The sequence below is a fragment of the Clinocottus analis genome, unplaced genomic scaffold, assembly GCF_023055335.1.
Source record: "Clinocottus analis isolate CAN_PGR_092001 unplaced genomic scaffold, fCliAna1.0.p SCAF_22, whole genome shotgun sequence".
Lineage (NCBI taxonomy): Eukaryota > Metazoa > Chordata > Actinopteri > Perciformes > Cottidae > Clinocottus > Clinocottus analis.
In genome coordinates, this window is record NW_027175954.1 from 6,901,429 (window position 1) to 6,917,065 (window position 15,637).

The 15,637-nt window shown below is 38.1% G+C and overlaps 1 protein-coding gene across 2 annotated transcripts; it reads left to right on the forward strand.

Annotated features, from left to right (window-relative positions):
- Positions 1-9,549: 9,549 nt before the first annotated feature.
- bdh2 (3-hydroxybutyrate dehydrogenase, type 2) lies at positions 9,550-15,510 on the forward strand. Of its 2 annotated transcripts, none has more exons than XM_068589104.1 (10): positions 9,550-9,596; positions 11,394-11,484; positions 12,478-12,556; positions 12,796-12,892; positions 13,558-13,666; positions 14,031-14,091; positions 14,267-14,380; positions 14,778-14,836; positions 15,023-15,115; positions 15,327-15,510. In XM_068589104.1, exons 2-10 carry the CDS (start codon positions 11,413-11,415, stop codon positions 15,378-15,380), a joined length of 738 nt encoding a protein of 245 aa, XP_068445205.1. In that variant the 5' UTR covers positions 9,550-9,596; positions 11,394-11,412; the 3' UTR covers positions 15,381-15,510. The 2 variants fall into 2 exon arrangements, with proteins under 2 accessions (XP_068445205.1, XP_068445206.1); XM_068589105.1 differs by having other exon boundaries at positions 9,571-9,596; positions 11,397-11,484.
- Positions 15,511-15,637: the final 127 nt, after the last annotated feature.

Genomic DNA, 15,637 nt, shown 5'->3' on the forward strand with positions numbered 1-15,637 from the left:
TTGATATATCCATCACAAATTCCTATTTGTTCATTTATGGTTTGACTGTTGCGTCCTTTTCTTGACTTTGACTTTATTTGATATGGACATAACAGTGGTATTAGAATTGTAACACACAGTTATGCATAACAAGTTAAGTGTTTTGTAGCGAAATGCTAATTTACGACGCGTGTCCACGCAAGGCTTTAAAAGTATACAAATAAACACACACACACACACATACACACACACACACATACACACACACACAGTGCCTGCAAAAACAGCTGTTTCTCTTTTAGCCACGATGTAATACCTCTATTAAAAACATTAAAATTGTGTTAGATTTTCAATTCAGTTCCATCGTTCTCTCCAATAGTTTGATCCACCATCAGCTGTTTTTTGTTTTTTTTTGGCAGCCAATTCTTAATATTGACATGACTTTAGTGAATGGAAATATTAATTCATTTACATTTTCTTTTGCCAATTTTCCGGTAAATTCAAATAATAGTTGCAATGAATTTGGATATAAAGTTAACTTGACTAAGATGCATTTTGGTGATAAAACAAGTCTTTGAGTGGTTTCATTCCATTAACAGCACTTGCTAGAAAACTGATATTACACTCTGCTGCTTGAATCTATTTACTTTTTAGATCAATATTGAATAAGTTATCACACAGAGCTCCTGGTGGCAGTGAGCTCCAACTGTCACCAGGCATCAATCACATCGAGCCTCATCGTTGAAGGAGATCCAACTGAGTTGATTCCTACATCCTAAGTAGGGAAAGTGCTTATTTGCGTGCTGTGAGAGGACTAGTTCCGACTCCCAATGAGTCAAGGATTATTAGTTGCTGTAATTGATCCTCTTCATACATGAAAAACTATAAATACTTTGGAAGCTACCCCCTTGAAATGATTAACTTTGACTGTGCTTCAGGCTGAACTTGCACTTTCACATCGAGCAAGGAGAAATACTTAAAGCTACAGAACATTTTCTATGTCGATAATTATAGAGACATACTTGGTGAAAAGTGAATATGTCCTTTAGGACTTTGGGTTTTGCAGAACCATAAAACTAAACCAGTTGGTTCCTCTGTTGGTTGCTCATTAACCTGATTATACAGTAACCCGGTGATAGGACACTATAGCTAATCATCTCATGAATCTCACCATTCTAAATGCCAGAACAATTTTAAAAGGCATTTTGTTTGCAATAAAATGCAGTCATTCTTTTTTTTTTTGTCATAAGTTTGCCATATAGTCTGTACTAATGTCAATATGAACACATCCACCTTGATATGCTACGTTCCGAACAAGAGACAAAGTACAAAATGTGAGTGAAACCTCATGGTGAAGAATTCAACCCAACACAGGACTTACAGGAGACTGGTGTTTGCCCCAAAGGACTGCTGTTTTTTTAAAGTTACATTTGTGACTTTAGTGACGATAACGACGTTTGTGACGTGTCTTTCTGTTTTTTGTTCCTGTATGTATTTTGTTTAGTACTTACCATTCACAGCATTGGAAGAAAGCCTAAGTGGTGCTATTCATACGCCTTCCCATGAGATCCGGTTGCTTGAATTATCCTCCTAGTGAAATGAATATTTTTCCCAGGCTTCAGACTTCACTGCTGGATGAGAGCCACCACATAACACTTCACGCAATACTAACTTGGCTGTAACATTGGACTCCGTTTGGCCAAAGAGAAAACCAATATGTGACCTACAGCCAGTATAGCCTTGTTAATAATAATAAAAATAAGTATAATTAATGATGTGATGTACCCTCATGTGGTCAATTGGTATTACAGCATCCAATTGCATCAATTCAAATGGGATTAAGGAAAGGACAGATGTGTACATCTTTGTTCCGTCTTTCAATTTTTATTTTTTGAGCTTAGAAAAAAAAGGATAAATGTTAAAAACAATATTTTATTGGCTAAACATTTTCTGACAAAGCACCAGTCTCGATATGAGACAATAGTTATATTCACCGTATGATTTGACTTTCTTTGTACTTAATAGCAGAAAAAGAAAGGCATTAAAAGAACCTCATTGAGTTTCCAGCTCACGTCTTTTGATGTCAGTACTCAGTCGTAACATTTTCTTTGTATTATCTTGTCGAGGAATGACATACCCTGTCTGCCTATTTTTTTTGTGGGGCTCTGCTTGTTCTTACATATTTCATAAGTGCATTTTGATGATACTGTATGTATAATTTGCAGCCCCTGTGTTGAAACAGTTCAGCTTCCTTAAGAATTCCTTCGTATTTATTCACTGAAGATATTGTTGAATAACATACTTTGTCTTCGAGACCAAGTGATTTACAAATGAAATGCATGCAGTAATAATCTCCTGAGGGTTTTCTTTTAAACTTCTTTTAAATTGTGTTTTTTCTGCTTTTAAATCTTTTGGCTGTAAAGGTCTTCCGCTTCTGCTGCCAGGAGCAAATGCCCTTCGAATGACATTTGTTTGTTTTTTTACAAATGTCTTTAGTAATTGTTCCACAAGACCACCATTCTAGTTTTTTTTCTCATTGAAAGGGTTCAAACTGTAAAAACTAAGAGTGCACCCATACTTCTTCTTTAGCACACCAGTCACAAGTGCTCCCTTTTAAGAGTACAATAAGAGAAATGATGTCCACTCTCTGCTTTCCAATTTCTGCAAGCAGCTCTGTGCTGTCATCTTTTCACGATCTCAGACGCCACTCTTTGACATTGTTTAAAGAATCCAATGACAGACTATCCCGCTGTCGTGCTTTCAACGGTAATTACTGCCAGGAGATGCTGTGGTGTAATAAGTGTTGAGGCATTTTGACCTATTCCACATGTTGCTAAGACGTTGCTTGTTTGAAGTGGCCTGCCTATACCGATACCTTATTGCCACATACACTGGTGACATGACTGTTTTACATGGTTCACAACACACACTGTACGTTGGGGGTTTTGTTCTGTCACCTTTTATTCACCACAGGTGCATATGAAGCATGTCCATGTAACTCTCTTGTGTTTTGGGAAGTTTGAACTTCTGCATTGTGTATCTGCCTTTCAATAGGTTAAGATGATCAAATGAGATGATTTTTTTAATTTTAACATTTCAATTAAAGTAGCTAATTCAGGGAGCATATTAGGGAAACATTTTTGTGTTGGTGAGGACTTAACCAAAGCTGTACAAGTCACTGTCAGATGGACAGAAACATGTATTTGTGTCTTCTAGATATGTTAGCAGGCAACTGTTTGCTAACATGTAGACATAGCATAATAAGTGGATGCTATCTGAGTATTTCTCAGCTTATTTTTTTGCCCTTTAGTGGTCAACACATCAATGAATGCAGCTATAACATATTGTAAAATCTAAAAACCAGAACCAAAAACAATCTAAAGAGAGAGGAAGAATGATATGTGACGTATGTACTTATATGATGTACACTGTTTGGCCTTAAAAGGAGTCTTTGCTTTGCCTGACAAAAAATTGCATTTTTATGAGATGGGAAACCGGTCTTGAATTGATACAGTTTGCCAAAGTCCTGTAACAAACTATGGATGTTGTGGATCTCATTGAATAGCCATTAGAAAATGTTCTTGAATAACACAATATGTATTTTTCATTAAAGTTGTGCTGTTCATGTTGGTGGCTTTGCAATCAACTCAAAGGAATGTCACCTTTCTGCCATCATGACCGGAAGGTTTCCAATAATGGATGACTGTTCCTCGCTGTTGCCTTTTTAAAGTTTGAGGAAGTTCCGCTACTGAGACTTTAAATAATGCAGACTTGCCTGTTGCATTTGTAATACATGTGTTGGCTGTACAGGGATCATAAAATTTGCCCCTGATTAGAAGCCCGCCATTTGGTCGTGACAGGAATATTAAATACAAAACCTAATTGATAAATGGGCTTTATGAATAACAATAACTGCAGGATGTGGTGTAATAAATTACATTTTGTGAAACTTAAAAGAAAAGGCTCAGATGTGCAGGGCTACAAATATTTGTAGTCTGACACCACAGAAGTTGGTTGCCACTGCAACTGTTATTTCTCTCATAGTCTCAGATATGTAGACACACACCACATGTGTGCAGGTCTGTGACTCTGTCTTGTATGGTGGACATACAACACAGCTGATACATGCTGCTGGAATACAGTATGTATTTAAAGTTTAAGGATTGTTCCATGGTCAGATCAGACTTCCAGTGTTACCAAATTAATACAAAGAGAAATAAGGAAATCTCACGTCTGTCTGTAATTTGATTTGTTTTTTTACTTGTTTCTACATAACTTTGTAAATGGGTGGAAACATTGCTGTAGCTGCATATTTTCAGAAGGGAGACTTTTGCTTCAATGTACAGCAGAATTAATGAGAGGGATGCTGCTGATGGCTGTCAGGTGGTGCGCTCCTGGAGCCAACACAAAAGGCCGATCGTTAAAACTCGCAGATCTGACACGAAACAACACGTTAAGGCCGCCCATTAGCAGGAATACACAAACACCCTGCACATGTGGGGTCTCATTTAACGGTGAACGCACATACAAATAAGGAAACGTGCTGCAAAAAATATGTATACATCCAAACAACTTGGAAATGGCAGCAAACAGATCGGCTTCATATCCCGCCCACAACACGCTCACAGTCAACCATTAATTAGCGAAGTGGGCCACAAAATAAAAGGGACTTTCAATAACAAGCTCAGGAGTTGACAAATGTTAAGCGTGAAGTCAAAGGCTTTGCACACAGCTATAATGAGGTGAAGCAAGGAAACGAGTCTATGCACCAGCAAAATGAAGCCCTCGAACTGGAAGTCCAGGAGGTTAACCGACAGTGAAGGAGAATCATGATGAGGCTCTGCAACAAGAAGTGCATGAACGAAGAGCGCATGTTTCACACTCGTCTGAAGCCAGGGAGACCCTCCAGAGAGGATCCCAGTAAAACACAAGAAGAGTTCCGAAGCTGGATTCATTTCATCCTTGTGGGTATTGCGAATATCATCACCCATCTTTAATTTGAATGAGGAGAAAATGTTAAACGGGGGGAAACCTTGGATTCTCATTATCTGCAAAGTTTGCTTTATTTTCAGCAAACAACACAGATTTTGCAACTGGCAATGTGTCTTAATGCTTGGCAATGCTATGGTGTTGAAGTTACTGCTGCCCTATTGAGAGTCCAGGAACAAAGAGTCTACCTTTTTGTTTTGAAACAACGAGGAGTGTCAGTGGTACATACACAATGAATGTCTGCCAAAGTCTCATAGTCCAGTGCAGAGAATTCTAATCTTCTGGTTTTCACTCATTCACTCAATATTAAACAGCTTGAAATACACGCCAGGCACAACAATTGGACTGGAATCCATCCTCTGCATTTATAGCTACACACACTTTTTTATTATCTCCGTTTTGGGGAGAATAAATTCTTGTCTTTGGCTCTTCAGGGGTTTCTGAGGGGGATTTAGAGTTGTTGTTACGGGGCCATGTCTGTGTGCCACAAATTAATGACTGAAGAATTATGATTCATGTTTGTTTATAAGTACTGATAACAGAGGGCAAAATAAATGTTGCAGTTCATTGTGATAACTATAGCGTTTGGTGTATGCATCTTTTAAGTGTATGCATCTTTTAATTTTTTTTTTGTTTTAATACACGATAGAGCTGAACTATAGATATTGGCTGATAAAATATGACACAGAAAGCACAGGGTCCTTTTCTGAAGCCTGTGCCTGGGTAGAGCACATATTTTTTTTTACAGAGGTCCTCAGAGACATAAGCAAAGTTATTTGTAAGTCAACCCCTTGTTACTCCCAACACGTAATAATGAAGCTCAGTCAGTGCTGCTCTGCATCGAATACTGACACTTATTTAGTTTGCGTATATGATGCACCCACTCACAGCAATACGGGCAACTGACTGTAGTTGTATCACATTCAAGATATAGGTCAAACAAGAGCAGGAGTTTTTTGTACTTTGCAAAACTAAAAGTAAAGCTGACACTGACTAAAAGACCCAGCGCATGATAGGAAACGCCTGGCTGTCACCTTATCAAATATCAAAGAGCTGATTGGCATTTTGTGTTGACAACAAACAACACATTTTGTCAAAATAATTCTGTGTCAATGCATTGTATTATTCACTGATAGATGGTAGGCTACGTTGTGCAATGACATATTTACCCAAAAAATATCTGCAAACTAAAGGTAGCCTACAGATGGAACAAGATTCCAAAATGTGTGTTTCAGTATGTGGCTGTTCTTGAAATTAGCAGGCCGTCTGCGTGCCGAACACACAGCCATTACGCAAGTAACCATCATATTACAGTTGTATACACTATACCGTTATATTTGAACCAAAAACAAAATATTTACGACCTTTGGAAAGTACATATATTTTTTGGATTGAGTTGTGACCCAAAACTCAAGCACTATGATACTTAAGGTTTAACCTAGTATAACAAATTGTGCTCAAGGTAAGTGTGCACTGTGTCTGTACAGGAGGCGTAGCTTGAGCAGCATATTAGCAGAGCAGCTCACAGGATAGTTCACTGTATTGAGTGTAAATCTGATTTAGCAGCGCTCAGGGTCAACACTAGTAACTGAACTGAAGCATAAAAACAGGCTGCGGACCATGTGTAGTGCGAATGAAACGCTTGCTATTACATCGAAGCTGCTGCTTATGTGATCAATTGTAATAATGAATGTCTGACAATGTAAAATGTCACTCCTAGTGACAAACCCACAGAGGATTATCTTTGTCCCTGTTACCCCTGCAGTATATTACCGGCCCATTTCCACTCATCAGATTTCTGTCAGATTCTCAATGTTGCTTTATGCCTTTGTTTTCCTGCCCTTTGTACCTGTATCTGCCTGCCTGCATCTATTTCCTGTCCAATTCTGGTTATTACTGGTGGATTCTCAATCACTTCTGTTGGGACTTTCAGTAAGTTTACTAGATATTTTCACCTGGCTAATAAATCATTGAACTGTTCTTGTCTGCCAGAATGATTTGCATTTCTTCCCCCTTTGCTGCCTGAATTTGTGAATCTGCAGTTTGTTTCAGCTCCATTCTCTCTTGGTTTTACAGTTCACACCTGAATGAGCCCATTCATCAGGAATTTAGAAAGATTCTATAATTTTATTTAAAGGTCAAAGTAAACATTATGCATCCTCATCTGGCTCAGTCCTGGTTTTCATGCTGGTTTCCCTCTGTTTCATTAAGTATTTAAGTGTGTATATACGTATGATGAGAGCTACGTGAAACCGGAGTCAAAAACTGATTCTGAATCTGATCTGACAAAAGACTTAAAAAGCCGAAGGCAATATTTGTTTTGTCTTTGTTTTCTTGATGGAATGCTGATACTTTTAGAAAATATATGACAAAACATTTCCATTTATCTTTGCAGAATGTCAAGTGTCAAAAGAATATATTGCACTCGTCTAAAGACAGAAGCCAAGTTGGCCTCTGTGATACTTTGCAATCAATATGTCAGTTCAAAATGTAACTGCAATTCGTTACGACGAAATTGTCTGTGCTCTTATAAGAACCCTGGGTTGTGCTGGAAGCTATTTATGTACTTCTTGTCGGTGCCGGTAATTGCCTCCTCATGAGTGATAAAATCGTAATGTTTTCCGTTCCACAGGGTCTCTGACCAGTAACACTGTAGCCGCACTTATCAGGGGCTTAACTACGCTTCATAATGCAGAGGTATGGTGTTCAAATGGTACAACCTGAATTAAAGAAAAGACACGTGCTAAATTGTGCTTCTTATTATTCTTAAGGACAAGCATTAAACAAAAACTTACAATCATAAAAAATGTGTATTTTCTAATTTGTAACTTTAGAAAGGTAAGGGCTACTGTCAAAGACAATTATTCATTCCGCTTTCAAAAGTTATCATCTTTTAGTCTTAATAAGTGTTTCTGTCTTAGTGACAATGAGGGTTTCACTGATGTGAATGGATCAAGATGAGTTTTTGGGGGAAACATAATTACAAGAACATTTTTATGCATGAGTGGCAGAAGAAGAGAGATTTATTTTAAGTATGTTTTACATGGACTTGTTTGATGTAAGATTCCGGCAAAGATTGGTTTATTTGTAAAAAAAAAAAAAAAAAAAGTATAATAATTCAAATTGATTTAAACAAATCATCATTGCATTATTTCTTGGGTGCAGACTTTTTTATAATCAAGAAAAATAGTTAAACAAATACTGAATTAAAAAATATAACATATTGAGTGACATACATATATATATATATATGTCACTCAAAAGAAACAAATGTGTATTGTGTAATTGGATAAATCTGAGATTTAGGAACATAAACTGTCGTGTTCCACATCAAGTGACCAGATACAGAGACTACCACAGTGTAATTGCCACTCACTCTGTCTTTGCATGTTATTGTCCATTGATTGAAGTGTATTCCTTAGGTGGGGAACAGACTGGCTCCCTGTCCACTTGACTGAGGTGATGAAGAAAATTATGGCATCCTCGTGGGTTGCTACTCTTGACCTCATTCAAAAAAAAACAGCTGTTAGGCTGGTCCAGCCTTTTGCAATTGTGCATGCATATTTTATAATTCGACTGACTAACGCAGTCCTTCAACCAGTCACATATTGTGTTTCTGTCTTATGCACATTCCTTCTTCAAGCACCTGCATCAATGTACAAATAAATCAAAGAGCAAATGGAACTCAGGGCAAAATATAATAGACCATACTTGAAGTAAAGCAGAGGAAAATAATTGGCAGTGAGAAAAATAGCAGAAGATGTACTGAATCCAACAAGCAATGACCATTTTCGTTACATTTATAAATAATGTGGCTCACTTGAGTGTAAAATTAAAAAGACAATTGATAGCAGTTAAGGAAACATTTTCATCTTAAGCTCCATTGAATGAATATATGTGTGTGTGTGTGTGTGTGTGTGTGTGTGTGTGTGTGTGTGTGTGTGTGTGTGTGTGTGTGTGTGTGTGTGTGTGTGTGTGTGTGTGGCCATTGAAGCTTCTAAATTTCTGATAAAACTTAATCTGCTGAGAATGCAGTTTTATTATTCTTCCTTTTACTGTACAACAAGAGTCTAACTTGGATTTTTAAAAGCTGACAATCACAAATTAAGGATAATTTTTAGTTTACAAAATGCAGCAGCCAGCTATTGACCTCCATTATAATATGTGTGTTTATAAACCATTAATCTATGGTGATAAAATTGGGCCAACGAAGCACTTTGTGCAGATCTCAAAGGTACATGTTCACCAGTTCTTTCCCATGCCAATAATTACATTATCAAGACAGTTCACACCCACCAGAAGATGAATCAATTCCCACATGTTTGCACCATAAAAGTTGCTGGGACAAGTTGTCGCCTCTTAAATACAGATTTAGATACAATTGAAGAGGTAGCTTAAAACTATCGTACTATTAAATACATGTATTATAGTACAGGAAAAAAGTATATATTTAACTAAACCTGTTAGGCAAAGAAAAAACTTCACTCTCTTGCTCTCAATTTCATCTTGCAAACTACTTTCGTACACACTTCCTGGTCTGGGACCAATCGCGGCACAAGCTTTAGGTCACGTGTGGTGCTCGTCCCGGTCTTTCACGTTCACCGTGTCAGACCTGACCTGAACAGAGGGTGAGTTTCCGTGCGTTTTTCGTGGCATTTACGTGGCTTTGCAACCCGTGAATTGACGGCTTAATGTGTACATTTCACCGTGGTGGTTGTCACAGTGCGTTTGGCTACAACGTGCATTTCGTCCGCCCTGCAGTAAATACGTGTCTAGAGTTGTGTAGAGGCACGTTAAAAGAAACGTGTTATGCAACGATCTGAATCAAAGAAGTGAGTGCAGGCTATCGATCCAAAGTTGTACAATAGCAGATCAAATACTTTAGTACTCTTAGGAATAACAATAGTACTGCCAAAAGCACGTGAGCAGCACTCGAGTAAATCAAAATAGTAGTACTGCGATAAAGCTAGCATTAATTTGCCATTAAGTCTCTCCTAAAAAGGACTAAAACCTTATCTTGAACTTTACAGGTATAGCTAAACGTAGTTGTAAACTGTCTTTGAGACTATATTTAGACTTTTCTCGATCCATGAATGAAGTTGGCTTCTCTATTAAAGTGATCCAATCATAGTTGCCCGCTAGGGAAGCCCGAGACAGACATTATTCAAACGTTTTCTATTACCACTATCTCTAAATGTCGGCATAATTAATCTTTTTAATCAGCACATCAACTTAGAATTATCTTTGCTTTTGAGCCAGATTATGTATTAATGCCTCCATGTGCCACTGAGAATAACAACAATTAAACTTCTATTCATATCTGCAGCATTAATAAACCCTTTATCCAGACTGACTTCACAAATCAATATAACGTCAATTAGTTGCGGCGGCCCTCCAACTGCATGACGTCGTTTAATCTATTACATTGGCAGTCAAACAGAAATAGAAATAACAAAACTGGACAAATATAGGCAATTAATAGACAGGACTGTTGTGTACACAAGCAGTGTACATCTCACACAGACAGGGGGGGAGGAGGAGGAGAGGGAGAGAGAGAGGGAGAGAGGGAGAGGGAGAGAGAGAGGGGGGAGGGGGGGGGGGGGGACTGCCTGCATCTGGGCGCGTGATGAGGCAGTCTGGGACATGTAGTTTAAGCCCGGTGGCCATTTTGTAGAGTGGGCGCTGATCCTGAGTGGGGATGTAGCGCCCTTGTGATGCCACCGTATGTAGATGGAACAATATTAATGCCAGGAATACACATTGACAATAATTTAAAAAAAGAAGTCAAGTGGCACAGGAAAGTTTGGTTTTTTGTTGAGATGGCTATACTTTGCATGGGGGCAATCAGCCCACTGCAGACAGTGTTAACAGCACCACCATGTGGTAGAAAAGTAAAACAGCATTCACAGTTCAACATACATTTTAACACACTTTGTTATATCAAACATCTATTTGTTGAATGTAAGAACATCAGGGAAATGTTGAAAGCTCCGCACACATATTTTGAAGGTGCGTATTTGTAATTTGAACTGTACACTGTAAGGTTTATCATGACTAACCTGCATATTTATTAATAAATATTAGAATCATATAGTAATTACCCTGTCCTTGCAGATATGATATACAATGCCACATTTCCTTATAAGGCCTGTGACTGTCAGATACATGTCTTTATATAGTAATACAACTGATTTGCATATTCATGGTACTTAGTAATGCATAATGATCTCATATAATGATTCTCTGGCCGTGTAAGTCATCAAATGCAGGAAACTCGATTTACCTAAAATGTTATGTGTGGATCAACAAATGTTTTGTCAACATGTATCATTAGTTACTGTAACTCTATTGTAAATATCTAATAAATGCTCATTGGGAGATTTTTACTGTAGAAAAGACTTATGTTCTGTTTGTTTTGATCACAGCAGCAGTGAGAGGTGCACTATGGGTCGCCTCGATGGGAAAGTGATCGTGTTGTCAGCCGCTGCGCAGGGGATTGGACGCGCTGCAGCAATAGTAATGAGCTTTATCACAAATTTCTCACTTATACCTTTCCTACAACATCCCATAGGATCATTTTATATTAAATAGCTTGCAGTGTCATAGTTATGCATATTTTTTTGTAAAATCCAACTGGTAGATTTTAACGGTCATTTTTTTCTTTGAAATTATTGTGCTACAGAAACACAAGCTATGCATGTATTTAGTTGCCTACTTAAGTTACAGTTTTACCCTCTTATTATACCAAACGGGGGGAAGTAGGTTGAATTTTACTCAGAAATATACAAATTGTTAATATAAATCTGTCACAAATGCATTGTGTTATAAAAAGCAAACACACAACATTCTTGCCAAAGAGATAGCAAAGCACTTGAAGTTCACACATAACCTTGTTGAGATTGGGTCATCATCACATCCATTCTCTAGTGATGTCTTTAAACCTGTGCCTTGTATTAAAGGGGTTTGTGTAGTGTGGTGTAATTCTAATAAAGAGAGGTCTATTCACGCCGCGGACCATTAGATTCAAATCACATCCTATTAAAAGTTGCACATTGTGTGTGAGGGTCGATTTAGCTTTTTCCATTCAGACTTCAAAATGTCCATTTTGCTGATGTGTTCTGCTCTTTGGTAAATGATGCAGTCACTCCTCATCTAGCAGCTGGCCGGTGTGGAATGGATTTAAAAACAGTGCTGAGAGATTACGGTTAACAATTCCTTTTCAGTGTGTAGCTATGTGGTAATGAGATTGTTGTCTGCACTGTGTCTTAAATAACGTTTGAAGTCAGTGGATGTGATTATGTGGGTTTAGATGGTAAATCAGATTTGAAAAGAAGTTGATCAAATTGACCTGCTTATCACTCTTCCCAAACTTCATAATTGTTGCTTATTTTACAAACGTGTTTAAATCAAAGGATCACACCAAAATATTTGTACTGTTTCTAAAAGGGAATATGAGTTTCATAACATGTACAGATGTTATGTACTGACTCTTTTTTTTCTCCTGTGTAGGCATTTGCAAAGGAGGGAGCTCAAGTCACAGCGACAGATATCAATGCAGAGAAACTGAAGGAGCTGGATGGAATTCCAGGTAAGATTAATTTCTGTTGGTGTGAGGCTGCCCCCTGCTGGGTCACCAGTGTTATGCAGCCATGATGGGTTTTTTTGTCACAATATTTCATTTGCTTCTCACAAGTTTGTTTGTAACAAGTTGCCAATACAATCGAGAAGCCCTTGTTTATTTAGGGGGCTGACTTCCCCATCTCGTATCTCCTGCAATAAAATATTAAAGACAAAGAACCAAAGCGCTCTTTCTGTCCTCACCAACAGGGATCAAGACTAAGGTGGTGGATGTGACTAAGAAGGACCAGGTTGAAGCCCTCGCCAAGGAGCATGACCGTGTGGATGTGCTGTTCAATGTTGCTGGGTACGTTTTCTCTCTATTCTCAATTCCCAGAGTAGTGTACACAAGCAGTGTCGGTCGGTCATTATTTAAAAAGACCCACAAGTGGGTTGCACAAGATTTTATTAGGGTTGTCAAATACATTTGTAGAATTTATTAACTGTACCTACGTGCAATTTATAAAGTATTTAACGTGTAGATGTTTTTAGTAACACCTGCATAAAAATAAGCTGTGATTTATCAAACCTATATCTCTTTAAGATGGCTGGTTTACCTATTAGGAATAATATATGGTGATGCAGAAAAAATTTGGTAAAACAATTATTAATGCACAAATTTTCCCTAAATATTACTAGCCTCATCTTTCGATATACATACTGGGTGAATAGCATTTCTCCTTGTTTTTCTGTCCCTACATGGAACACATTTATCTATTCCAAAATCCCTTCAAGGTTTAACCTCTGCTTGACCTTTTGTCAATCTCCTTAACAAAGGGCGCTAAATAAAAGGTTCAGTAAAATGTTGAGGGGGTTAACGCAGCATTTGGACCAGCATTCATTTTCAGTTTAATAATGATATCTCTAATGGACATATTTGATGGTACACCTCTTAGCTAAAGCTATATGCATGTGATACTATCCGTTGTAATGCTGTGAGATCTGAGTTTACGTGCCATCTTCTGTCTACAGGTTTGTGCACCACGGCTCCATCTTGGACTGTGAAGAGGCTGACTGGGACTTCACCATGAGTGTGAATGTTCGCAGCATGTACCTTATGAGCAAGGCGTTCCTTCCGAAGGTGACCTTTGGCTACTTTACCAAACGCTTACGCTGTTCTACCTGCTGTCGAGAGAATGTAGGAGGTGCTGTTGTAAATTAAGTGACATATGCTTTTCATTTGTTCTCATCCTTTGTCTGCTGGGATTAGCTGCATTACTCTGAGCCTGTGGCATGATGGCAGCAACTGCCCAATCACTAATCCAGCATTAGCTGCAAACTAACAAAACTGTCTCGATGGGGAGTTTTATCTTGAATCATGTAGCAATTCTCATTTATCTGTTCCATAAAAATGAAAACTAAAGTCCATTGCATAATTGTATTCTTCCTTTTACCAATTATATTCTGTGAATATGCCACCTTCCTGATTTATTTTGTCCTTCTAGATGTTGGCAAAGAAGTCAGGAAACATTATCAACATGGCATCTGTTGCATCAAGCATAAAAGGTAACTACAACTCTGCAGATCTTTACACTGTAGATGAGAGCCAAACAGATTATGCCCAATAAAAGTGACATTAAGTTGTTGAAGTATGAACATGTTCATGGTAATCCTCTTAACTCCGATAATTGCTCTGCGTGTGTGTCTTTGTGCGAGTGACATATGCGTTTTCTCGACGCAGGTGTTGTGAACCGGTGCGTCTACAGTACCTCCAAGGCTGCCGTGATTGGGCTCACCAAATCTATAGCGGCCGATTTCATTGAGCAAGGCATTCGCTGTAATTGTGTCTGTCCTGGTAAGTTTACAGTGATCTGCACAATAGCGCCATGTGTCCTTTGATTATTTATCAAGTATTAATCGCGGTCACTGGCTTTTTAATAGATACTAATGTACTGTAGACATCCTTGAAAATAAATTGTCATCACAAGTGATATTTTTTAGAAAAAAGGGTTTTTCATGTTTTAGAACATTGTGGATTTCAAAGAAATACAAGCCTTGAAGTCGTCTTTCTTTGAAGTCTGAATAACGGCTGCACAAACTCTCAAGGATTTTATTAATGCAGCAGGCCTGAACTGAACCCAGTCATACCTATTTCTTTATCATGATAATTTAATTAGACTTCTGTGTTCAATATTGGTGTGTTAATAAAGGTTTACGAATGAATTCTGGGTTTCTCTTCGGTATTTTCTCAGGTACTGTTGATACTCCATCATTAAGAGGTAGGATCGAGGCCCAGCCTGACCCAGAACAGGTATGTTAGGCTCTTACTGTCATTTTCTCTAATCTTAATCTGACAGTAATGAAGATTAATGCATGGGTCATTTAACAGGTGCATCTTATCTTGATTTCCACAGGAAGAAATCCTCGGTATTGGAGACTGTACATGCTTCAACTGTAACTCATCTCTCGCTCTCTCTCGCTGTGTGTAACTTTTCAGGCATATAAGGATTTTATGGCACGACAGAAAACTGGCAGAATGTGCACAGCTGAAGAAGTGGCGTACCTGTGCGTATACCTGGCCTCTGATGAGGTGAGTGTTTGCAGATAATACATATATGACTTAGTTTCAGTTTTTTTGTGTCCAATAAAATGTCTTTTCAAGAGAAGAGTGTTACTTGAAGTATATGCTTAACCCCAAAGTACTCAGAACTAATATTCCAGAGTTATACAAGCAGACGTTGTTGTTGTGTCGGCATTAAAACTATTTCCCAGTGATCTGATGTTTCTTGGCTCCTTCACAGTCTGCCTATGTGACCGGGACGGAGCAAATCATAGATGGAGGATGGAGACTCTGAAAAAACTTTTTTTGAACCCCACAAAAAGTGCCGCCAAGAATGACTTGATCATCTTTTTTAAAAATGCTGCATGTTATTTTTACTGATTCTGTGGGAGACATTCCCCACGTTCAATTTTAAACTAATGCTGCATATCCGAAGCAATGCCATACTATGAATATCTTGTCTGAAATTGTAATACAATTACGGAATCACCTTATTGTACCACCTTATTAAATAAAAGCAATTATTGAGTATGTCAAAAAGCAATCTGGTCA